This window comes from Rattus rattus, chromosome 2 (genome assembly GCF_011064425.1).
Source record: "Rattus rattus isolate New Zealand chromosome 2, Rrattus_CSIRO_v1, whole genome shotgun sequence".
Classification (NCBI taxonomy): Eukaryota; Metazoa; Chordata; class Mammalia; order Rodentia; family Muridae; genus Rattus; species Rattus rattus.
This window is the reverse complement of record NC_046155.1, coordinates 204,213,567-204,234,881: the sequence shown is the minus strand read 5'-3', so window position 1 is coordinate 204,234,881 and position 21,315 is coordinate 204,213,567. Positions and strand designations below refer to the sequence as shown.

At 40.7% G+C, this 21,315-nt stretch overlaps 1 protein-coding gene across 2 annotated transcripts in view; it reads left to right on the top strand.

Moving 5' to 3' along the window:
* Positions 1–16,981, top strand: part of Trmt11 (tRNA methyltransferase 11 homolog) — a 445,416-nt gene extending 428,435 nt beyond the window's left edge. Inside the window, exons 11-12 of one of the 2 annotated variants that reach the window (XM_032894853.1) lie at positions 4,454–4,536; positions 15,771–16,981. In XM_032894853.1, the coding sequence (XP_032750744.1) occupies positions 4,454–4,489 (36 nt within the window). In that variant the 3' untranslated portion in view covers positions 4,490–4,536; positions 15,771–16,981. The remainder of the gene's footprint in view (positions 1–4,453; positions 4,537–15,770) is intronic. The other variant, XM_032894852.1, reaches the window with a different exon arrangement.
* Positions 16,982–21,315: the final 4,334 nt, after the last annotated feature.

The following is a 21,315-nucleotide window of genomic DNA, read 5'->3' as shown; positions in this document are numbered from 1 at the left end:
GCTCATAGAGGCCAGAAGAGAGCATGGGATCTCCTTTAGATGGTGTTACAGATTAAACTGTTTTATATGGGTTCTGTGAACCAAACTTGGGTTCTCTGTAAGAATAGCATGTGTTCTTAACCACTGAACCATCTTTCCAGCCCCAAGTATACATATTTTAAACGTATAGAGTTAAATGGAGGGATGGTAGGATAAGAAGCTTAGAGAGTTTGATAAGAACAGTTTTGATTGGTTCTATACTTGAGGACCAAAGCATGGAGGAGAACAAATTCACTTTACCAGGAAAAAAAAAAAATCCAAACCATGTACATCAGAAACCAATGCTGCTTTTACTATTCAGACTGTCTTGTTATTGATCAAGGGAAAGGTTTTTCCAATTATTTGTTAATTGTGCTAGGTTCTTAGTGTTTTACAGATTGATGTTTCAACATCTTGTTTCATTCTTACTTTTAAGTTATTCACCAAGATCTCACTACATATCAGACTCTCCACAAAGCTCTTGACACATAATCTTATTTACTTAACAGGCTGTTTGAGCCTCATGGTGCTGTAGCTTTTGATTTATCTACAAGGAAACCCAGGTAGAGATGATGAGGAACTTCGCCAGGGTCATATGGTTTCTGTGAAACACAGGCAGGAATGAAGCCTGAGTCTGTCCAGCCCTAGAGTTCTTGACCTTGTGCTGCACTCCAGACAGTAACTACCACCACCTGGTGCGGCTAAGGAAAAATGGGATAAAATGCTTAACCCACAATGCAAGGGTGATGGAAAGAAATAAATTGTGGGGGTTTCCTTTTCATTTAAGTTCAACTGTAAGTCATTCATGAATTTATGTCTACTGTAATTGTGTTTGTAACTTTCCACTAGAATGTGTTTTGGATGATCTTGTAAAATTTCAAAGAAAATTCATAGGCTTCTCCCCCAGCGTTCAATGAGAAAGCTGAGCAGCCGCATGGCTGTAATGCTTGGTTTATTTATGTGAAAATTATAGAATATATTAATGAAACTGCTTTATGTTTAAATCAATGACAGCTCAACTACTGGTTCTTCAACATCTGGTGCTATTACAGGCCCTGCAAATACACATGTGATATTGGCTCCAACCAGCCATGTGCTTTCCTCACGTTTGCCAGGTCTCCATGTTATTTTCCAGGCACTTCTCCAAGATGCTCCAGTATCTTTTCCCTTGGTGAACTCTCTCATTTCCCTCTCCATGGGCCTGAACAAACTTTCTTTTGTGGCCCTTTCTCCATCTGTTCCTTATTAACTGCTCTTGTAGGCCTCACAGTAGTACCTCCTCATGTATCTTACTGATGAGGTAGGATGCCTCTGTATGTTAAGCTATGGATTATAGAATGGCCCACGCAAGGCTCAAGGAAGATCCCTAATCTGTATCACTACTGGGAAGTGGTAAAATAGAACTTTTAACGGTAGAGTACAATGGGAGGAAGTGAGGTTATTAGGTATATGTCCTTGAAGGTGATATTGAGATCTTGGCTGCTTTGTTATCTGTTTTCAGCCATCAGGGAGGGAAGGTTTCCTTTGTCTCATGCTTCTATTGTGAGGCCCAGAAGCAGTGGCCAACAAGTTATGGACTGAAACCCTTGAAGCCATGAGCCAAGACAGACTTCTCGTCTCTTCAAACTGCTTCACTGCCAGTATTAAACAGAAGCCAGTTCATGACCCTTGTTTCTCAAGCACATAGTAGTTGCTTAATAAAAGACTGTTAAAATGTTGACTGGATTATGATTCAGATAGATTAGAATTTATTTGAGATCTTACTGATGAGGTTGAGCAAAGCATTTGTCCTGACAGGGTTAGGTTTCTCTTCTACTTTTAAAACTTTTAAAGGAAAAACCCTAAAATAAAGCTTTATTGCTCTCAGTATATTAATAAATATGTGTATTGCTTTATTAAAGTAAAGCCTTTTCCGAAATTAGTTAATTAGGTCTGAGGGAATGTATGAATGTTAACCTTTGCAATATATAAGTCACTTTACTATTTGAAAAGTTGATTTATGTAATATTTGTTGGGGTTTAAGTCTCAGCCTGTGCCTGGACAAAACACACCAAGGCAACATGGTTCCACGTGGAGAGGTTTAATGAGAGGAGAAGAGTAGAGGAGAGCAAAGGAGGCTGGCCTTGGGCACGTGGTGGGAAGGGGGAAGGGGGAAAGAACAGAGAAGAACAAAGAGTAAGAGAGAAGTAAGAGAGAGAGGAGAGGGCAAGCAGCTCCTTATATAGTGTCAGGCACAGATGGCTGTTGCTAGGCAACTGTGGGGCGGAGCATACCTGGCTGTTCCCAGGTAGCTGTGGGGGTGGAGCTTAGACAGAATGCCAACAATATTAATTTGCACTATGTTGAGTCATCCTTATAACATTGTCTGGACTAAAACGTTAGACTGCCTCATCCAGACATTCATCTGTGAAGTTTCCGTGACTGAATTAACTGCTCTGGGAAGAAATCCTTACATGTGTGCTATGGTGTTAGTTTGTTATATGGGAAACGGCATCTGAATCCAGTCTTGTTCTTCAAAGCTCTTCTTTGAAACAGATGTGTTCTCTCCTTCTGAGGAGATCTGTGACAACTCCTTTTGGCTGCCATGGCTTGCTTCCCCCTCCCTATCTGCCATCGTCAACATCATGCAGCACAAACCATATAGTGTGGTGGCATTGTAGTGTACATGGCTGTCTCAAGAGTACTAGCTGTGTTATTTTGCTTTGAAATAATAAAGCTTAAACAGTTATTTGGCAGGCGGTACAGCTCATGGTAAAGCTCCTGTTTAGTGTAGTAGATGCTGTGGTTGAAGGCCCACCTCTAAAAACAAAGTAGGAAGTAGTCATCTCTTGGTCTAAAGAATACTATTCATTTTGAAGCCACACAGGTCACTCTCCTTTAGTATTTTCCAGAACAAAACTACCAAATGGCAAGTAATTTTATATCTTAAAATCTCTGCAGTTTGCTCAGGTTCTGGCTCTCCAACTGTTGATACATATCCCATGCACTTAAATTGTCCAGATAGAGGTGTTAAAAATAATCCATCACCTACATCTATGAGCCCTATGAACGTCCATGTCATATGTGATCATATGACTGCATTTTAAGAAGCTATGCAGACATATGAAATGACCAGTTCTGACAGTTACTCAGATGATTCAGAATAAAAGTAGCCTTATAAAATTTTATTTGGTATAATTAGTCATGATTACTTAACTCATGGTGGTTGAGTTCTCTCTGTTGCTTTTAGTTTCAATCTTAATTCAAGGACCACACTTGGTTTTGTAGCTCTGTTAGGAAGAACTGGAGAATACCATGAAAGCTATTTGACTTCATTCTCTCCAATGATGGGTCTTCTGTTTATTTCTTTACTTTGTTAATGATATTTAGAGTCCATGGTAACTGCAAACAGCATTTGTCCTGGGAATTTCTAGAAATGCCAGGAATGTTTACCAATCCAGTTGTTCTCTTTCCAGAGATTGTTTGCTGGATGATCAATAGGTACTGGGACTGAAAATTCCCACAAATGAGTGGGAAAATGATACACTTTCAATTTGGAATTCACAGAAAGTGTAAACTCTACCAGTCTTGGGGATAAATGACACAACTATGAAGATGTCCAAGTCAACCTCATTGTGTCCTGGACCTCTTGCTCCATTTCCTAAAGTTTTGAGGCTTCTCTGTGTGGAAAGGAAGGCTATATTTTAACCTGCTCCATGAGCTGTTAATTATTTCTCAAACATTTCCCACATTGCTTACTTAATGAGGGATAGAAAGAGGGAGATATTTTCTTGGGAAGTTATTATGTTATTTCCTTACAAGTCTAAATGTCATTTTGAAGTTTTATGGGTTATCTCCACATCTGGTCCATCATAAATCTGAGTGATAAAATTAAAGCACAAAATTCATATTTTTTCTAAGTGTATTAACTCCATTACACTTCTTAGTTGAACTGCAGATACAAGAGAGGCAGGAATAAGAACAATTGGATCTTTCTGTGGATTTCAAGATTTCTTTCTTATTTCATATTCTCTACTCTGCAATGTATATGGAATTCTAAAATAGAGGACAAAAAACAAGTCATTGCACTGTAAGCATGTGGGACAAGGAGTTTGGAGACCAGTAAGTACCAGAGACTTGAAATTGGTTTCTTACTAAATAGTTGAGTTTTTGACTCAACTATAATAACAATGAAATTTATACTTCAATAATAATAAAATAATCACAACCTTGGAGTAATATTTTTTAACCCTGAACAAGTCTATGTCAACTGGTTAATTGTTTGGGGGCTGGGATTCACTCCAGAACTTAAACGTAGAGAATAAGGTTAATTCTTAGAGATGAATTAAAATAATTAACACAATAGGTGGAAGAGTCCAGTTAATCAAGTACTTGAGTAGTTTTGAGACATGTCATACATGTGTATTCATTAAAACTAATGTGTTCATTTTGCAAGCTCCCAGGACAAAGAAGGTCAATGAATCAAAGTTAACTTTCTAGAAGTTGGAAGTCAACAGCAGAATGTTTACCCAATTGCTGGTAAGTTATGGAAGTATGTTTGGGCAAGTATGGAGGAAAAATGAAAAAAAAAAGGATGAATGAAAGCTAAAATGAGTAAAGTTAGCTTGAGACATAGAGTAAGTTATTTCCCAGAAAGTTCTAGTTTCTGTAGAAGATGATTTGCCTGCGCTTTCATGTGGGGACTGCAGGTCCCTCCAGAAATCAGTTATAAAACAAAAAACATTTGATTCTAAGTATAGTAGTTTTCTGTTTGTTTGTTTGGTTTTTTTTTCCCTAGCTAGTACATGCATAGATTTCCCAGTCCACTGGCAACCATGGTAACTGTGATGTATGGTTTAAACAGTCACCTTGATGAGATCTAGGATCAGTATTGGAGACTCGTTTCTGCAGGGGGCTTGTGTGTGTGTGTGTGTGTGTGTGTGTGTGTGTGTGTGTGTGTGTGTGTGTGTATGGTTCCAGAGGATTAGCTACAGAGAAGACCAGTTCTTAATGTGAGCAGCATTTTTCAACCAGTAGTCTGTATACAAAGCGTTCTAAGGAGACATCACTGTTGATTTTCTGCATTCACTTTGTCCCCAGGAAGTATATCTGTTGCTGTTGATGCCATTCTTTGCTAATTCCTGGCTTCAACATCTTTAGCCATCTAACATGAACCAAAGAGCCATGTTCTCCAGAGACCTTCTAGGTATTCAGAACTAGGTTGGGACTGCCAAGACACTCAACTTCCTCGACTGACCAGCTATCAAGCTCTCCATCTTGCCAGGTACAGATAATGTCATCTACCCTCTCACATGAGCCAACTTGATAAACTCTCTTTTATAACTAATAAAAGTTCCTTTGGTTCTGTTCCTCTACAGAACTCTGATCTAATCAGAAATGAACCCGATTTATCAATGTAACTTGGGCATGCTCTGGGTTGCCATTTAATTTCATCGGTTCATTTCCCCCTGTGTTTGATGGGTATCTTTGGCTGTGTGCAGTGGAAGACCCTTCTGGGGCTTATAGAACCTCTGGATATATCTTGCTTCCTAAAGTACTGTGGCCGCAACTTTCAGTCAATAGCATACTGAGGCTGGACTCCTGACCATTCAGTTCTAGCACAACACTTGGTCATATCTCTGATCTGAGAAGCACAAATCCATTACCTTTTAATCTCATTCTTTGGGGAAATAAGATGGCACAGTGCTTGTGAATATAAGGGAATTGTGGCTAACAGTGCCTTGTCTGTATAGATATATAACCTCTACAGTGGGATTATGACTTCTTAACATGTGTGTGCATTATGCAGGGACTGTCCTGTGGGCACATTGGATCACTGAAACCACCTACCTAAGGATGACTTCAAGATCATTTTTCCTATAAACTTTGAATTCAATCAGAAATGTATTTGCAAATATGTTGTGGTTTGCCCTGAAGTTATCTGTATCTTTTGACGTAATCAGAAGTCAGATGACTTCACCAGAACCACCTCCCCATTGAATTTGTAAAGTACAGGTGAGGGGCAGGTACAAGATAGAAGGAGGCCTGTCATTGGAGGAGAAGGAAGGATGGGCAGAAGAGAAGTTTGAAGAAGGAGGAGGAGACTAGGAGAGAGAGGAAGAGCCAGGACAGGAGGGGAGAGGCAGAGAAGCTGTGGCAGGATAAGATGGCAGGTGATGTTTAAGATTCTGCTCTGTGTATTTACAGGTTGTTATTAATGTTCTCAAGGGATGGATGGTACCGGGCTTTGTATGTTTAAGTGGGCAATTATATCTTATCAATTGGGTCAAAGATTATTGTGTTGTGTGTTCTCTTATGTGAAGTTTTGAGTGTAGGAAAGTGCGTGGCTGGGATGTGTTTCCGCCAAGATATCTAGCAGATATCTTGGGGCACTGCAGTGAGGACCTAGTGGGGGAAAAAGACAACTATACTTTTTTATTTTTATATTTCTACAACAACACAAATATTTGGTATAATTGACATAAATGGATCTCAATGGACTCAGCTTTGTTGGAAACTTTCTTAAAGAAAGTGGAAATTTATATCAGGGAAGGCAGAGCTTGAAAGTAGAGAAGAGAACTCTAGGCATGAGTCAGTGCTGCAGATATAAACAGGGATTTATCACCATAGTCAATGAGTGCAATGGTTTGTAATTGTAGGAAAGATTGGTCCCACCTGACAGTTCCAGATTGCTAAGTATTCCTCTCAAAAAACCATTGGATTTTGATATTAGTATATTAAATTAAGGATGATCAGATCAAGGAGTGAGTGGGTATGCATCTTGCCCATACATGATGTAAGAGTAGAATCTATGAAATAGAAAAAGATTCTAATGTTATTGCCAGGGGAGAAGGTAGTTCTCAAAAGGCTTCTAATAGAATACTTTGAATAGAAAAATGTCAAGGTTGCTACGGTGGCTCAATGGGTAAAAACACTTGCTGGCAACCTGAGTTTGATCCTTGGAACCTTCATAAAACAGAGAGAACAGATTCCACAATACTTCTTGTATTAGTCAGTGTTCTTTAGGAGACCAGAACTGCTAAAATGAATCTCTCTATATACACTGGGGATTTATTATAGTGGCTTATAGGTTCTGGCCAGGCTAGTACAATAAGGACTGTCTTCTGAAGAAAAGTTCAAGAATCAAGTTGTTGTTCAGTTCATGTCAGCTGGTCTTCAATATAGCCCTGAATCCTGAAGAAGCAGGCCTTAATGCCAGTGAAGGGATATATTTTCATGGAAGGTAGGGACAAGTAAAGAAAGCAAGGTTTCTTCTTCCTGTCCTTCATATAGGCTGTCTCCAGATTTCAAGTGGGTTTTCCTACCTCAAATGATATAATTAAAAAAACATTTCTCACAGGACTGCCCAGTGTCTGAGGTTTCTAGTTAATTCCAGATGTAGTCAAGTTGTCAACCAAGAACCCCTATATGAGTGCCATTTTACATATACACACATACACAAATGATGACGATGATGAAGATGATGATGATGATAGGAAGAAGAAAGAGGAGAAGGAGTAGAAGGAGCAGGAGCAGGAGGAGGAAGAAGTGGAGGAGGAGGAAGAGGTGGTGGAGGAGGAGGAAGAGGTGGTGGAGGAGGAGGAAGAGGTGGTGGAGGAGGAGGAAGAGGTGGTGGAGGAAGGGAGGAGGAGGAAGGGAGGAGGAGGAAGAGGAGGAGGAAGAGGAGGAGGAGGAGGAGGAGGAGGAAGAGGAGGAGGAGGAGGAGGAGAAAATGTCTCTCACTTGTGGGAGAGCAGTCTTGCTGCTGCAGCCTCTCATTATGAACATTGCTCTTTTTATGGTTGCTTAAATAAAAAGCAATTACAAGTAATGCTTCTGTCACAGGATGTACATGTTGTATCTAGATGACTATATAGTAATATATTGTAATCATTTTAAATAATCATCAAATGTATTTCAGAGAACATATTTTCAAAGCATCAAGCTGCATTATTTTAGATTTCCCATGATAGCTGTGTGAGAAACGCTCTGAGTTCTATGTCGCTACCTATATAACAAGCATGAAAAGATCTTGATGATTTCTGGACCGTGAATCAGTTCTTTTTTTTTTTTTTTTTTTTTTTTCGGAGCTGGGAACCGAACCCAGGGCCTTGCGCTCGCTAGGCAAGCGCTCTACCACTGAGCTAAATCCCCAACCCCCGTGAATCAGTTCTTATTCCTATTTTGAGACAGAGTCTCAATCTGTACCACACACTGGCCAGGAACTCATTGTGTAACTTAGGTTAGCCCCAAAGTCATTATCACGCTTCTGCCTCAGTCTCCAGAGTATATAGTGATATTTGTGTGTCACTGTCTCTGGAAGAATGTAGTTTTTCAATCTTTGCTTTTTCCATCAAGCTTGTTAATCAGTTGAAATAAAATCTGATCTTGAACCAAGATTCTGTTCATCTCTACTTCATTTAGAGATTAAGTTGGCTCATAAGGCTATTTAAGCTCTTCATTGTGTGTTCTTGGGTCAAGGGTAGGGGGTGTGGTTGTAAGTAGAGGAAGAAGAGAACTGAACTTAAAAATGCCTCTTAGCTTTTTAAAAGAACATCTCCAAATGTTCACTGTTTATTCTTCTGCTAAGTGGTTTCATAAAGTGCTGGGTAGGACAATTTCCCTAAAATTTCCTGTGGACTTTAATGACCAGAAGAATTATTCAAAATCTCTTTCAAAACACTGACTGGAAGGGTGTGTGGTCTGGACTAGAGTTCCCCCCTGTTTTTCTGGACAGGTCAATCTCCAGACTCTGCAGACCACCCTGGCTGGGATGTTCTTTGAATCTTCCTTCCTTCCTTGGGGCTTGCAGTATGCTTGGTGCCCACTGGTACGCTGGTCCTGCTTTCATTGGCCAGGAGCAGCTGTTCCCCTAGACAGGTGGGTGTCAGACCTGCCCATCCATACTGCAGACTCTCGTCTCTACTTTCAGATGCTTTCTCCAGACCCCTCAGGAGCTATACGTAAAGTAACACTCTCTGATACGTTGTCCTCAGAGAAAAACTATTTTATTATTTTCAAATTGTGGGTGTGTGTGTGTGTGTGTGTGTGTGTGTGTGTGTGTGTGTGTGTGTGTGTGTGCATGTATGTCTGTAGAAGCCAGGTGCACCAGATCCCATTCCTGAAATTACAGGTGGTTGTGTGCTGCCCAGTGTGGGTGCTGACAATTGAACTTAGGTCCTATGTAAGAAAAATACACACCACACTCTTAATTGATAAGCTATCTCCCTAGCTCCAACATTCTTGTCTTTTAGCTAAATGGGTATTTTGGTCACATTATTATAATGCAAGTAAATGAATGATCATTATTTTTGGTTATATAAATGTTTGAATTTTTAATCCAAAAACCTCTATCCATTTTTAAGTGATTTTTTTTAAATTAGTCATTCCACTCACTTACATCTCAAATGGTATCCCATTTCGCGGTTATTCCCTCCAACCCCCCCCCCCACCATCCCATGATATCCCACTTCCTGGTTACCCCTCCACCAACCTCTATCCCACATTTGCCCTCCCCCTCCCCTTTGCCTGTATGAGAGTGCTCCCCCACCCACCCACACTCTCCCACCCCACCACTTCAGCATCCCCTACACTGGGGCATCAAACCTCCCCAGGACGAAGGGCCTCCTCCCATTGCTGTCAGGCAAGGCCATCCTCTGCTACATATGTATGGGTCCCTCTAAGTAAACTCCTTGGTTGGAGGTCTAGACTCTGGGAGAACTGGGTGGTCAGGCCAGCCTTTGTTGTTCTTCCAGTGGGGTTGCAGTTCCCCTCTGCTCTTCCAGTCCTTCTGCCAGCTCCCCTACCAGGGTCCCTGAACTCAGTCTGATGGTTGGCTCCAAACATCCACATCTGCATTGATCAGTTGCTGGCTGGACCTCCTCAGGAACTGCCATATTAGGTTCCTGTCAACAAGTGCCTCTTGACCATGGCAACAGTGTTGGGAGACAACTGTAGACATGATGGATCCCCAGGTGGGACAGTCCCTGGTTGGCCCTTCCTTCAGTCTCTGTTCCATTTTTTGTCCCAGTTCTTCCTTTGGACAGGAACATTTCTGGGTTAAAAACTTTGAGATGGGTATGTGGCCCTTTCCCTTGACCAGGGGCCATGCTTATCTACTGGAGGTAGATAACGGGAGGAGGCCCTTCGTCCTGGGGAGGTTTGATGCCCCAGCGTAGGGGATGCTGAAGTGGTGGGGTGGGAGAGTGTGGGCGGGTGGGGGAGCACTCTCATACAGGCAAAGGGGAGGGGGAGGGCGAATGTGGGATAGAGGTTGGTGGAGGGATAACCAGGAAGTGGGATATCATGGAATGGCAGGGGTGGTGATGGTGGTGGTGGTGGTGGTGGTGGTGGAGGGGGTAACTGGGAAGTGGGATATTATTTGAGATGTAAGTGAGTGGAATGACTAATTAAAAAAAATAACTTAAAAATGGGTAGAGGCTTCTGGATTAAAAATTCAAACATCTCAACAGGTTCTATTTCCCCCTTCTCTGCTCATTTCAGCTAAAGTCATCCCCTTGGTTCCTGGGAGCCTCACCTTTCTCTGGTGTCTGGGACCCTCCAGTGGTTATCCCCAGTTCCTCATCCCCGCTGCTACATATTTTTGTTAGATTTCCTGACCCTCTGTACCTCTCTCATATCTCCTTCAGTTCCTGATACTGCCACCCTTATTTCCTCCCCCTCCTTTCTCTCTCCCTGATCACCCTCTCCCTCCACCTTCCACAGTTGTGCTGTTTCCCCCTCAATGCAGGACAGAAGCATCCATACCCTGGTCTTCCTTCCTTCTGTGCTCCATATGATCTGTGGGTTGTATTATGGGCATTGTGAGCTTTTGGGCAAATATCCACTTATTAGTGAGTCCATACCATGTGTGTTCTCTTGTGTCTGGGTTACCTCACTCAGGATGACATTTAAGGTATTTTTTAATGGACATCAAATTCTAGATATTTGTTGGGTGTGCTCTATTGTTTTGAATATAAATTAAAAATTTTAAGTTAAAATAAAAATATTGGGTTTCATTATGATTTTACATTTTCTTATTTATTCTTATTTTTTTCTTTTTCTTTTCTTTTCTTATCATTTCAGTTTTTGAGGTTATAATATAATCACGCCATTTTCTTTTTCCTTTTTCTCCCTCCGAACTCATCTGTATAGCTGCCCCATGCCCTGTTCTTTCAAATTCATTGCCTCTGTATAATATTACTTGTATATACATGTTAACAGGATTGACTGACCGTTTAGTAATAGTTAACCAATTGATCTGCTCTTCCCTGGGAAAGACTATTTTTCCCTTTCCCAACATTCTTTAGTTGTCTGTAGTTCTTTGTCTAGGCTTGAGACACCATGAGCTTTGTGCCTTCTACATTGTCATGTCTGTTGGTCAGATCATATTTAGGCAACCATACTGGTGAGACCTTACAGGAATAGCTTCTGACTTTACTGGACAACAGAGTCTCAGCAAACTTTCTGATCCTCTGGCTCTTGTCTTTCGTGCCCCTCTTCTGCAGTGATCCCTGAGCCTTAGGAGCAGGAATTGTGTTGTAGATTTATCAGTTGGAACTGGGCTTCAGAACTCTGCATTTTGATTGGCTGTGATTTTCTGTAATGGTCTCTGTTTGTTGCAAGGAAAAGTCTCCTGGCCGAGGGTGAGAACTACATTAATTTGTGGATATAATGACACAGTTTTAGAATGTAGTTAGGAATTATGCTGGTTTGGTAAGGTGGTGGTTGTTGGTTCTCCTCCAACATCCATGGCTTCATTAGTCATGTTGGCTTGGTCTCCAGTGCCAGGCACGGTTTCCCTCTTGTTGACTTTTGTAATACTCCGTTCTTATCCATCCTTTCGCTCTACTTTTGCCCGGCACTCCTGTTTTCTTTACTGCTCTCAAATGTCTCCCTTTTGCTTTTATGCCACATATATTTTCTTCCATGCTTAAGATATTCTCTCTCTGCTTCTCTCTTTATCTCCACACATTTAAATCTATGTTCCATATAGGAGAAAAAATACAGTTGCTGTGATTCGAATGTGAAATGTTCCCCGTCGTTTGTCGGAACACATCTGGTGGTTCTATTTGGTGAGCTTGTGAAACCTTTAAGAGTTGGCACATTGCTGAAGGAAGTGGATCACCAGGGGGGGTGTACTTTGAGGTTGCACATACTGTCCTTGTTTCCTGTGTCTTGCCTCCTGACTGTGGACATAATGTGGCCACTGTCACATCCTCCTGCCTTCATACTTTCCCCACCATAATGAGCTGCATCTCCTTACACGGTAAGCCCAAGTAAATACTTTCTCATCTTAAAATAGTGCTTGTTATGTATTTGCTCATAGCAACCAGAAAAGGAAACAATACAGGTAGTATTATTTATTCTGAGTCAGGCTTATTTCACTTAACAGAATAGGCATACAGTGTTAAATGGCAGCCTAGTTTTTAAAAGTGTGCCTTCAGTCAGTCAATAAAAGGTGCAGCTGCAAGTCTGCCCCCATCTGCTTCTCCCTCCGCTACCAATCTTGTCTTTCACATCTGGTACAATGGCAAGGACTTCTTTTCTTTGTCTTTCTGGTTAGGGGTTTGTGAAGTGAAATTGAAAGAGGACGGGGCCTATGATAACTTGGCAAAAGATGTAGTTAACAAGAGAGGGCTAAGGAACATTGATATTTACATTTCAGTCTCCCATCGTAATGACCACCAAGGATCTGTTTCCCTGTCGCTCACACCCGCTTAAATGAACAAATGCTTATACTATTTTCCTTTTTTATGTTTCAATGGTTTGAGAAATTTCTACAAGAATTGAACAAATAGGAAACAGGTAAAAACTATTGGTTCACTCTTCAAATCTAACCATACAAATACTGTGTACTGGTTTTATGCCAACAATGGCTGGTAGATACTGAGAAGTTATTTCTCAGCCAGTAAAATGGATACGTATATAATCCACTCACCTCCTCTCGTAGATTAAATCTACCTATGAGTACTTCTCTACCTCCTTCTTTGGAGGTGATTTCCAGTACTGTGAACTTGGCAATATAATTAAATTGTTAGTTTCTTATAAAGCAGTTTTCACTCAGGGATGTATTGTATGCTTATAGGATTGAGTGCTGTTTTGAATGTTTATGTTCTGAATTTGGGGGGCGGGAGGATTGATAGGAGAACTAGTGGGTGACAGAATATTTGCTTTCATTTTAACAGTAACTTAGTATTGAGATCTTTTAGATGATTCTATCAAGGTTTTAAATGGCATGGTATTCAATGGTGGTGGCACTTGGCATGGATAACCATCAATTGGCCTGGGCTCTGTGTATGTCTTATGTAGTCCCATGCCAATTCTGTGATGGTGGCTCTATTTTTTTTCTATTTACACATTTTGAAATAACAATTTGCACATAAGTTTGAGAGTGCTAAAAACATTTATTCTTCCTTAGCATTTGAGATTAATGTGCAGTAAGATAATATTCTCCTGAATATATTTGAAGGAGGAAAATGGAAAAAAACTCTAAAAATTGTGATATTTATTATATATCTTTGAAAAACGTAATGTAAAAACCAGAGAGAAACATTAGACTTTAGAAAAATTGATACTACTAAACATCTATTAATTTTTTTAATGTAGCATATGTGCTTGAATGTGAAGGAAACCAAATATTAGGTTGTTTTTTCCTTGTTGAGCAGTAATTAGAATATTTTTATGACTACTTTTAATACAGAAACTACTAGAGCTTTTCTACCTAATTAAAAAAAAACAGCTATTTTGGGTGACTTTCATAATACTTTCAAATGTAATTTTCTCAGTGCTACTTTTTGTTCAAACTAAAACAACTGAGAAAATGCCTCAGAGTCTTAGAGAGTTTCATATATACAATTTTCTCATTTGGAACAATGTTTCACGACAATTCCAAGATTTTCACTTGAGATACACACCCGATGAGCATTGAATGTTAGTACCATTGAGACTTCATGCAGGCACCAAAGATCCAGCAATACCTGTATGAGCCAACCTTTCATCCTAAGCATCTCTCTTATGGTGATGCTAAGTGATATAAGATGGCAACAGTTCCCAGGTTAAGAGCAGGAGATACAGCAAGTAAATAGAGAGAAAACCATATCGTTAAATTGGAGACCAGAGCAGTCATCTTTCCTGTTGGTTTAGAAATCATGCTGGGTATGGGCAGTGTTCTTCCTGTGAGTGCATTCTGCACTCCCTATGTCATGTATGTCAAGTGTAGGTGGATAGCTTGCCACTTCACTACAGAGTGCATAGGTTAGGGAAGTGAAGGAAATGGGGATGATTGAAACGAAGAAAAGTTCAAGTTCCTCCCTGGTTTTCAAGAGTGGGATCTAGAAGCAGAGTAGACGTAAAGTGTATTATGAGAGGATCTTCTAGGACTAACGTTTCAGAAAGGGACAAAGGAAGTCAGTCAGGCTTAAAGCTTAAGGTAGAGGCGATTCTTGCTGGCAAATCAGGCCAGGTAGCTGAAAGAGATGAGGTTAAGCTGTCCCCTGCTCACTAGCTCTAGAATCAAGGAAAGAAAGGGAAGAAGACATTGTTATTATTTTTTTAATCCCAGACACTGAAAAGGAAAACAAGAAGGATTAGGAAGCAGTCCTTGGTGTTGGGAAGAGAGAAGTCATTGTGGGTCTGGACAAGTCAGCCACCTGCGGCTGCCTGGGAAACAGTGAGGACTGTGGCAAGGAGTGGCTGAGTGTGTGCCTGGCGCGATGGCCAGCCCGGTAAAATGGGGTGCCAAGGGAGTAGTCTCGTTGGCATCTTCCCTTTTCCAGAGGCCTTGCCAATAGGGAAGACTGTATGTTTTCCATTGAAAGCTAGGAGGCTCCCCTCTCAGGGTCATTTAAGCCTTATGGGCTTCTTGGATGGTTCCGGGGTTGCGGGGAAGGAGACTCTCAAATAGATTTCAGTTATAATCAGTGTAATAATAGAGAGGATCATTCCTGGATCCTGAGCATTGCAGGCATCAAACCGACTCTTTTCTGTAGGTAAAGTTAACCACCATAGCTTGTGCCTTTCTCGATGTTGTGTGGAGGTGCAAACATCGAGATGTCAAGAGCTCTGCACAGCTGTCTCTTCGGCAGTCTTTCTGCTAGCTTTCTCTTTGCAATGTTATCCTGCTCACTTCTTTCATTATTAACCTTGGTTCAGAAGTCTTTGTTGTAGGTGTTAGAAACTCATCTTGAACAAAATCTTTCGAATCACTGTGACTTCTACCTTCAACCTGAATCCATTGAAGGCTGAACGTAAACTTAGTCTTTAGGTGGAAACAAAGTTTCCTTGAAGGCATCGTGTCCCATTGTTGTTCCAAGTCGTTTCAATTTTGATTATCTTGAATAAAAATTAGCAAAGTAAAAGGAAACAACAAAAGGAAAACTTGCTGTATGTAATTTGTTACCTTTATCTGGATCTGTTGGTATTATTTACCCTGAGGACAGAAATGTGGCAGGGCCTCAGGAAAGCTGTCCTCATGATCTGGCTTGGGCTAGAATCATGCTAGATTAAATAATTGAGCCCTGGGCTGGGGAGGGGAAGGGAAAATATAATGGGGACCATTTCTAGGTGTGTCCCTCAGGCAAACAAAAAATGTCCACTGCAGTTAATAATCACAATTAAAAAATTGAAGATGATGTCATGACACTTACAAAAGAACTCAGTGTAGCTAGCTAATAAAGTGATGTTGCATGGAACTTCGCAGGCTAAGCTATGTCATTCATTATCATAATTGCTGAATGCATAAAGCCTCAAGTGTGTCTGTTCCCATTTTATAGATGAGAACACCAGTGGGGACAGAGGTTCTGCAGTTTGCCCAAGGACACACAGCTGGCAACTTACAGACATGAAACATGAGGCTTTTCAACCACATCCTCTCCTACAGGCTTCGATCTCAAAATAAATCAACTTTGCTGCTCAGGTCTTTTTCGTTTATTTTAAGGAAACAACATTCTGGTTTAATTTTAAGTAACAGTACCCTGAAGGCACACACAGAATTTTAGGAGTCGGACAACTGATCATCTGATGGAGCTGTAGCATTTCCCGTTTGGTTGGAAGAAAAGCCGCTCTCCATGCTCCTCCTTTGATTTCCTATTGGCATCTTTTCCCCTCTACACTTCTAGACATTCAAGCCAGATGCCAACTGTCTGTGTGAAAACACATTGGATCTCAAATGTATCAAGATGCCAAATGTATGTGTAATATTGGACCATATGCGAATGTTCTAGTAAACTCCTGGGGACTTAGGTTTCCACTGTCAGCACTACATAACAGGAAGACTATAAATTCCACCAGCTAACCAGAAGACTCACATATGCCTCATATTTATAAATACCCCAGAGATACAATGCATGCTACAGTTGACTTTTGGGTTAGTGGATGTAGGTTCACTTCTGTATGGAAGGCAGTGGTAGCTTGCAAACACTATAAATCAATGAGAGTTCCTTTCCTTATTGTTGTCATTACTGATCATAGCAACTGGGTATTGTGGAGAAATATATGAACAAGAAACACTTCTTACAGAAAAGAAGAAAAGAAAATGTGTTTATTAATAGACAAAGAGACAGACAAACAATCAGGTTAATGTAGATAAACTGGGCCAGGTAAGTCTTGAATCTGAACAGGGTGTGATTAAATTCTAGAACTGTAAACAAACATTGCAATGGGCTTGAGATGTGGACTGGAATTTTGAATGGTGTCTTTACCTTGCCTTCTCCAGACTCCTGGGATGCAGGTCATCATTAAATAAAAGCACAAAACAAAACATCTTCTGTATCCATATTTTGGTTGTTGGACATCTGGGTTGTTTCCAGTTTCTGGCTATTATGAATAAGATGATCTTAGTCAAAATGCCTAACAGCGGGGATAGGAAACCTGAAGGGACCATCTCCAGTAGTCATACAGGGCCTCCAATGGAGGTATGGAGACACCAACCCACCTACAAACGTTTCAATCCAAAATTGTTCCTGTCTAAAAGAAGTGCAGGAACAAAAATTGAGCAAAGACTGAAGGAATGGCTCTCTGGTAAAAGGCCCAATTTGGGATTCATCCCATGGGTAGGCACTAATCCCTGACACTATTACTGATGATTTGCTATGTTATCAGGAGCCTAGCATGGCTGTCCTCTGAGAGGCTCTACCAGTAGCTGACTGAGACAGATGCAGACATTTACAGCCAAGCATTGGACTGAAGTCAGGGACCCCTATGAAAGAGTTGGGGAAGGATTGAAGGAACTGAAGGGGATGGCAACTCCATGGGAAGACCAACAGTGTCAACTAACCTGAACCCCCGGAACCTCCCAGAGACAGAGCCACCAATTAAAGGGCATAAAGGGGCTGGTTCAAGGCCCTGGCATATATGTAGCAGAGGACTGTCTTGTCTGGCCTCAGTGGGACAGGATATGCCTAATCCTGTGGAGACTTGATGCTCCAAGTCTCCTTGGGGGCACCCTCTCAGAGAAAGGGATGAGGGATGTGGAAAGAACTGTGCATATTATTTTTAATAATAAAAAATCACCTCAAGACGATTTACTGTTTGCCTAACTTTGCTCTGGGCTTGGTGGATGTTGAGAGGGTGAAGTGAAGATGGCCTTTGTCCTTGAAGTCCTCACAGTTTTAGAGCAGGAACTGTATGTACACCATCATAAAAGTGCCAAGAATGCAAAGTAAGGATCTGGAGCTGAGGGAAACACAGGATGGCCTGAGAGGTGCTAGGGGGGATTGGACTCCCAGTCAATCTCTGAGCTGCTGTAGGTCTGACATGAATGGCTCTTTTCAAGTGCGCTCTACTAGAAAGCACTGGGGAGTTTTTCTGAAAGTAACTAGAGCATCCATTCATCAGGTTCCCACACATGCTGTCTATTTTAATTCTTTCTGTAATTTGCCTTTCAGAATAACCAAGGCACTCTCATGGTTCCTGTAGTACAGTCAACAAAACAAAGTTTAGAATGAAAAAAAAAAAAAAGAATAGCTTGCTCAAAGCTATGTGCTTTGAGCCATGTGGTTCTTCATTCTACAGATTTATATATTTATTTATTTATTTAGATTTACAAAGACCAGGGTGTAGTTGGCAGATGCAGTTCATTCCTGTAATCTATCACATCGGGGTCAAGCCCAGCCTGGGCTACAATCAAGACCTCATCTTAAGAAAAACAAACAAGACCAAACAAACAAACAAACAAAAATACCAAAAAAACCAAACAATGACATCAACAAAAGGAGGAAACAGGATGATACAGCATGTGCTCTGCCAACAAAGATTAAAAACAACTTTAGAAACAAAACCCCAAATCAAAACCCCCAAATTGCCCGAGATGCTTCTTTGGATCCAATACAAACCATTGAGGCCTTTTAAAAAAGTTCCTTTGTATACAAAAATTCTTAGAAAAGTTATAAAAACAGACAGTCAGGTAATGATCACTTTGCATGCTCTTTGCCTTCTAAAAAGCCATTATTACGTCAGAGGAAGAGGAAGCAATTCAGGTACGATGTGTTCTAATAGCCTAAATGATGGTGCTCGGTGAGTCATGGTTCTAAAGGTACCAAACGGGAGAGCCCAAGTTTTTCAGCTGCTGCATACTTTGACAAGGAAAATCTGTTTTTGCCTTCCAATCTATATTTATGACCTAAGTCAGGTAAATAAGCCTGGTGTATTTCTGTAACATTTTTATGCAGATAGTCTGTTATGCACTGTGGTTTCAGATGTGCAATAATTTGTACAATGGTTTACTCCCAAGTATGCCTTTAAGCAGAACAAATGTGTTTTCCTATATAGTTCCTTGCCTTAATAAATATGCAATATAAGTTTAAGCAAATTTTGATTTTGTACATTTGTAACTACAAAGTAAAAAATAATGAACATTTTGTAGAGTTTTTATTTTGCATACTCAAGGTGAGAAGTAAGTTTTAAATAAACCATAATATGTTATCTGAAATAAAAAAAAAGGATATGCCCTGCCTACCTCACCTTTTACCCTTCATCTCTGCTAAGTCAACACACATTCTTTTCTTTTTTTTTTTTTTTTTTTTTTTTATTAATTGAGTATTTCTTATATACATTTTAATGTTATTCCCTTTCCGGTTTCGCAAACATCCCCCTCCCCTCCCCCTTCCTTATGGGTGTTCCCCTCCCACCCTCCCCCCATTGCTGCCCTCTCCCCAACAGTCTAGTTCACTGGGGTTCAGTCTTAGCAGGACCCAGGGCTTCCCCTTCCACTGGTGCTCTTACTAGGATATTCATTTGCAACCTCACGAGGTCAGAGTCCAGGGTCAGTCCATGTATAGTCTTTGGGTAGTGGCTTAGTCCCTGGAAACTCTGGTTGGTTGGCATTGCTGTACATATGGGGTCTTGGCTCCTTCAAGCTCTTCCAGTTCTTTCTCTGATTCCATCAACAGGGTCCTGTTCTCAGTTCAGTGGTTTCCTGCTGGCATCACGCCTCTGTATTTGCTGTATTCTGGCTGTGTCTCTCAGGGCGATCTGCATTCACATTTTGATCATCCGTCTTGAGTTTCATTTGTTCTAGGCATCTAGGGTAATTCAAGCATTTGGGCTAATAGCCACTTATCAATGAGTACATACCATGTATGTCTTTCTGTGATTGGTTAGCTCACTCAGGATGATAGTTTTCAGTTCAACCATTTGCCTATTTAATTTCACAAAGTCATTGTTTTTGATAGCTGAGTAATATTCCATTGTGTAGATGTACCACATTTTTCTGTATCCATTCCTCTGTTGAAGGGCATCTGGGTTCTTTCAGCTTCTGGCTGTATAAATAAGGCTGCGATGAACATAGTGGAGCCGTGTCTTTTTATATGTTGGGGCATCTTTTGGGTATATGCCCCAGGAGAGGTATATAGCTGGATCCTCAGGCAGTTCAATGTCCAATTTTCTGAGGAACCTCCAGACAGATTTCAGAATGGTTGTACCAGTCTGCAACCCCACCAACAATGGAGGAGTGTTCCCCTTTCTCCACATCCTCGCCAGCATTTGCTGTCACCTGAGTTTTTGATCTTAGCCATTCTCACTGGTGTGAGGTGAAATCTCAGGGTTGTTTTGATTTGCATTTCCCTTATGACTAACGATGTTGAACATTTCTTTAGGTGTTTCTCAGCCATTCGGCATTCCTCAGCTGTGAATTCTCTGTTTAGCTCTGAACCCCATTTTTTAATAGGGTTATTTGCCTCCCTGCTGTCTAACTTCTTCAGTTCTTTGTATATTTTGGATATAAGCCCTCTATCTGTTGTAGGATTGGTAAAGATCTTTTCCCAATCTGTTGGTTGCCATTTTGTCCTAACCACAGTGTCCTTTGCCTTACAGAAGCTTTGCAGTTTTATGAGATCCCATTTGTCGATTCTTGATCTTAGAGCATAAGCCATGGGTGTTTTGTTCAGGAAATTTTTTCCAGTGCCCATGTGTTCCAAATGCTTCCCTAGTTTTTCTTCTATTAGTTTGAGTGTATCTGGTTTGATGTGGAGGTCCTTGATCCACTTGGACTTAAGCTTTGTACAGGGTGATAAGCATGGATCGATCTGCATTCTTCTACATGTTGACCTCCAGTTGAACCAGCACCATTTGCTGAAAATGCTATCTTTTTTTCCATTGGATGGTTTTGGCTCCTTTGTCAAAAATCAAGTGCCCATAGGTGTGTGGGTTCATTTCTGGGTCTTCAATTCTGTTCCATTGGTCTATCTGTCATCTCTGTACCAATACCATGCAGTTTTTATCACTATTGCTCTGTAATACTGCTTGAGATCTGGGATAGTGATTCCCCCTGAAGTCCTTTTATTGTTGAGGGATAGTTTTAGCTATCCTGGGTTTTTGTTATTCCAGATGAATTTGCAAATTGTTCTGTCTAACTCTTTGAAGAATTGGATTGGTATTTTGATGGGGATTGCATTGAATCTGTAGATCGCTTTTTGGTAGAATGGCCATTTTACTATATTAATCCTGCAATCCATGAGCATGGGAGATCTTTTCCATCTTCTGAGATCTTCTTCAATTTCTTTCTTCAGAGTCTTGAAGTTCTTATTGTACAGATCTTTCCCTTGCTTGGTTAAAGTCACACCGAGGTACTTTATATTATTTGGGTCTATTATGAAGGGTGTCATTTCCCTAATTTCTTTCTCGGCCTGTTTCTCTTTTGTGTAGAGGAAGGCTACTGATTTATTTGAGTTAATTTTATACCCAGCCACTTTGCTGAAGTTGTTTATCAGCTTTAGTAGTTCGCTGGTGGAATTTTTGGGATCACTTAAATATACTATCATATCATCTGCAAATAGTGATATTTTGACTTCTTCTTTTCGATCTGTATCCCCCTTGACCTCC